The sequence below is a fragment of the Elephantulus edwardii genome, unplaced genomic scaffold (assembly GCF_000299155.1).
Source record: "Elephantulus edwardii isolate Elephantulus edwardi_28Jun2011 unplaced genomic scaffold, EleEdw1.0 scaffold00011, whole genome shotgun sequence".
In the NCBI taxonomy this organism is placed as follows: Eukaryota; Metazoa; Chordata; class Mammalia; order Macroscelidea; family Macroscelididae; genus Elephantulus; species Elephantulus edwardii.
This window is the reverse complement of record NW_006399761.1, coordinates 23,251,623-23,255,689: the sequence shown is the minus strand read 5'-3', so window position 1 is coordinate 23,255,689 and position 4,067 is coordinate 23,251,623. Positions and strand designations below refer to the sequence as shown.

General features: G+C 62.5%; 1 protein-coding gene across 1 annotated transcript in view; it reads left to right on the top strand.

Annotated features, from left to right (window-relative positions):
- Positions 1-2,612: 2,612 nt before the first annotated feature.
- Positions 2,613-4,067, top strand: part of OTX1 (orthodenticle homeobox 1) — a 3,479-nt gene continuing 2,024 nt past the window's right edge. The window contains exons 1-2 of the mRNA XM_006880955.1: positions 2,613-2,709; positions 3,586-3,737. Coding sequence (XP_006881017.1) covers positions 2,613-2,709; positions 3,586-3,737 — 249 coding nt within the window. The remainder of the gene's footprint in view (positions 2,710-3,585; positions 3,738-4,067) is intronic.

Sequence of the window (4,067 nt, the reverse complement as noted above, 5' to 3'; positions counted from 1 at the left end):
GCGCGCGGGAGAGCGCAGAAACCGGTTCTCCAGCACCTCGCCTCCTCTCCACCACTCCCCTCGCGAGCCCCGAAGGGCGGGAGGAGGGTGGGAGAGGGGCGGGGGCCCGGGGCCTGGCCCCAGGATCCGCGCCCCTCGGCAGCCGGGACTCCGTCGCTGCGTCCGCCTTCACCGCCTGGGTCTGCGCTGCGTTTCACCAGCAGAGCCCCAAGTTAGCGCGCGGCCGGGGCGGGGCGGGCGGATGGCGAGGGCGGGGTGCAGGGGGCGGGGAGGGCGGGGGCGCGCGGAGGTAACCCTCGGCTCGGGCTGCCATTGCCCGGCTCGCTGTCACTCAGCCCGCACGGGGCCCCCGATTGGCGGCCTCGCCCCGTTACGCACTCGCCTCGCGTTCACATACCCGGGGAGGGCAGTAGAAAGGTGATCAATCTTCATCAGGCTACATTTCCAATCACCTAAACACCCGAGCAAGACAAGCCGCTCCGACAAGGTAAATCGCTTGATTTATTTAGTTTGCAAAGTACCTCTGCAAGACTCTCCCAGCCCTCACCGCCTCCGTGCTGCGCCCGGAGCGCAGCGGCCACGGGCAGCCTGCTCCCAACTCTACCTCTCTCACCCCTTAGCCCTCCCCCCCCTGTGCGGGCCCCGGGCGCGAGTCCCGGCTAGCCAGGGTCCCAGGAGCGTGCGCGGGGTTTGCAAACAAAGTGTCTGTGCAATAAAACGAAACTGGGGCTGGAGCGGGGGACACACACACATGAAGCCACTGAGAGAGAAGGATGGGAAGAGAGAAGTTGGGGAAAAGAAAGAAATTTGGGATCCTCCTCCTGCCGCGCCAAGACCGGCGGGTAACCCCTGCGCCCCTCTGTTTTCCAGGTTGGCTGCCCGGTGGGTCTCGGTGAGGGCGCGAGGTAGATGGTGAGCCGCCACGGCAGCTGAGGGCAGGTAAGGAGAGAGCCACGGGGCCTCCCGGGACACGGGGCGCGCGCCCTTTACTCTCGCTTTCCCCTCCTCAGCTGGGTCCCCGCTTCCTTATGTCCACAGCCGGGGGGCGGGGCCGAAGACCTGTCCCCGCGCCCCTCTCGGTCTTGGGGTGCGCCTGAGAGCGGCTGCTGTCCCACGTCTCTCTCCTCCGCCCCCCTCCCCCCTCCCCGCCTCTTCCGAAGTAAGCGAGCTGAAATGCCAAGTTTGGAGAAAGTCTTTGAAAACATGCAGCAGCCTGGTCTCGGTTCCGCGGTGATTGGAGACCCACTTGCTCCTCAACCCAACAGTCCAGGCGGCCTCTCACATCCTTCCTTGCCTCGCAAACCTAGGCCCCTGGTCTCCGAAGACCGGGAAAGAGGGTTTCGTCAGCTCTAACTTCACCTCTTGAGCTCCCCAGCCCGGCTCACAAGGCCTGCTCAGGAGTCCCCGGGAATTGGGACGAGGCGACAGGGGCCCAAGGCCCCAGGCGCGTTCCCAGTGCTCCTTCCTGACCCCCGAGAGTTGCGCCTTGAGTTCGGGCAGATGCGATCCCCCAGCTTCGACCTTCCTGCCAGGGCAGCGCGAGCTGCGCCGCTGAGGCCTAGTTTCTTAGTTTCGGCTGGTTCCTGAGGCTGCAGGCTCCACGCAGGCCTCCTGTACCCCCGAGGTCCTTTGGAATACTGAGCTGGTCACCTCTCACACCAGCCAGGCCCTATTGTCCTGCGCCCAGGAGGTAGCAGAGAGAAGGCCCGGCCCATGCTTCCAAAGAGGACGCGCGGCAGGGGCACCCGGGACCTCGGGCTCGCGGATGGGCACCTCCACTTTTACAGTGGCCCCTTTCGCCCCTACTGGCGTCTACCGGCTACTTCTGCGAGTAGCTGCAGGTTGAAGGTCCTGGTCACCTCCGGATGACTCCAGTGGAGATGCGGTGGGATTGCGATGAGCGATCTTTCAGCGGCCAGGCACCGAGGTCAGCTGGAAGGGTGGCTGGCGGGCACTGAGGCCAGGCCTCAGCTGCGGGAACCCTGGACTGAGCTAAGGCTCCCCAGTGGGCTGGCTGCCCCGTGCTGCCCACTTCCCCTCGGTGCTGCGCCTTCCTACCCTGGACCCTCTGCTTTTTTCATCGTGCTTGCAAACATTAGGAACAAAATGATCCTTCCCGCTCAGGTCAGTCTGCAACAGGGCGCCGAGCTTGTTTGCTTGTTGAGTAAGAGGCCGGCTGCCGCCTGACTCAAAATCTGCCTCCAACTTAGAAGCTCTGTCTGTCCATCTAAGGGCCTTAAACTGTCCCAGCTTGGTCAGGCTTTTAACCTCTCCTCACTCAACCAGGGACGTACTACAAGTGTCTTTTCAGAGAGGCAGTGATGACCCAGAAAAGTTTACTTTTCAAATAGCTGTGGTCTCTCTGCCGAGGCCTTATGAGGTTGGCCGCGTCGCCTGTGCAGTCCGCGCCTCCACCCCACACTCCCCCTTGGCCCCCCAACGATCCATCAGGGGTTAGCTCCGCTTGACCATTTCCATGTTTGTGTGTGGTGTCTCCATAGGCCAGGCCCCTAGACGCTCCGGAACAGAAAGAGCTGTGCGGTGGGAACTCCCGCACCGCGCCAGGCCCCGGCCCCCTGGATCCGTCGGGGCGCCTCCACCCGGCTGTTAGCATGATGTCTTACCTCAAACAACCCCCATACGGCATGAACGGGCTAGGCCTCGCTGGGCCGGCCATGGACCTGCTGCACCCTTCCGTGGGCTATCCAGGTGAGCACTGACCCTCTGGACCCTAGCAAATGCTGGGTGATGGATCCCCAGCTGTCGGCTGCCTATGGCCGAGCAGGCCCAGCATACCCTACTCTGCTTACAAAGCAAAACTAATGGAAGGCGCTGAGTGTGGCTGGATGAGAACGGAACTGGTGACATGAAGGTGTAAAGTGCGCCCTTTGGGCCCGGTGGTTCCTGTTGCCACCTTCCTGGGGCCCTGCGCTTGGATGCTTTACCCTAGCTGGGCTTTTTTCTGAACCTCACCACCACCCCTTCCACCTCGCAGCAATAAATGAGATATTGAGGGTCTTTATCCGATGCTGTTAGAGGAAGAGTTAGACCTCAAGGCCTAACTTCTTTAATGCAAATCTACAGCTAAACTGAGAAAGGGCCATTCTCCCTCCCCAGTTGTTTCCTTTAAGGCGAAGCAACTCTTGCACTGCTGAAACCGATGGATGGGGTCAGTCAAGCCTTGGGTTTCTCTTCCGGGTCCCAGCATGAACCCCCATGTATGTCCCCAAAACGTGTTACATGTTTTGCTTCCGCACAGCCCCCTAGCCGCCTTCACCCCCAGCCAGCGGGAGTGTCCGCGGAGGGGATGTGGGGGAAGGGAGAGTGCGCGGCTTCTCGCTTCTCGTCCTTTTTTTAACCTTTGGGGCTCAGGGAGGGGCAGCCCTGGAGTCTTGGAGTCACTGGCTCCCAGGCGCGCACGCACGCACACACTCTCCCACTTGTGGCCTGTCTGGCTTGTCTTCCTTGGAGAGTGTCTGTTACTTGGAGCTCCGGGATGGCCGGGGTGGACTCTGGGCTCAGGCCTGGGGCCTGTCTGTGTGCGTGACGGTCGCTGCTTCTTGACGCCCCCGCGTGTCCCCACAGCCACTCCGCGGAAACAGCGGCGAGAGCGCACGACCTTCACGCGCTCGCAACTGGACGTACTCGAGGCGCTGTTCGCCAAGACCCGGTACCCTGACATCTTCATGCGTGAGGAGGTGGCGCTCAAGATCAACCTGCCGGAATCGAGAGTCCAGGTGCGCTGCCCGGGAGGGGAGCCCCGAGAGCCCGAGTCAGGGCGCGGGGAGTCGGCCCACCAGGGCCCAGGTTGACAGAGGTCCTGGAGCCGTGAACGTGGTCTGATGTGGAGGCCTGGCTTACAGGCCGGGCAGCCCCTCTTAGACTCCCCCTAGCGCTGGGTCCCGGCCAAGAAAACCAGGCCAAGTTAAAGGAAATGGCTTAGAACCTTGGACCCAGCCCTTGACCCCAGGCGCTTTCCAGTCCTTGTTTAGGCCTTTAGAAGGGAGAACGAGGCTCTTCGACGTCCTGTGCCCCGTGGGGCCGGCGATTGCCCCAGGACGTGGCCG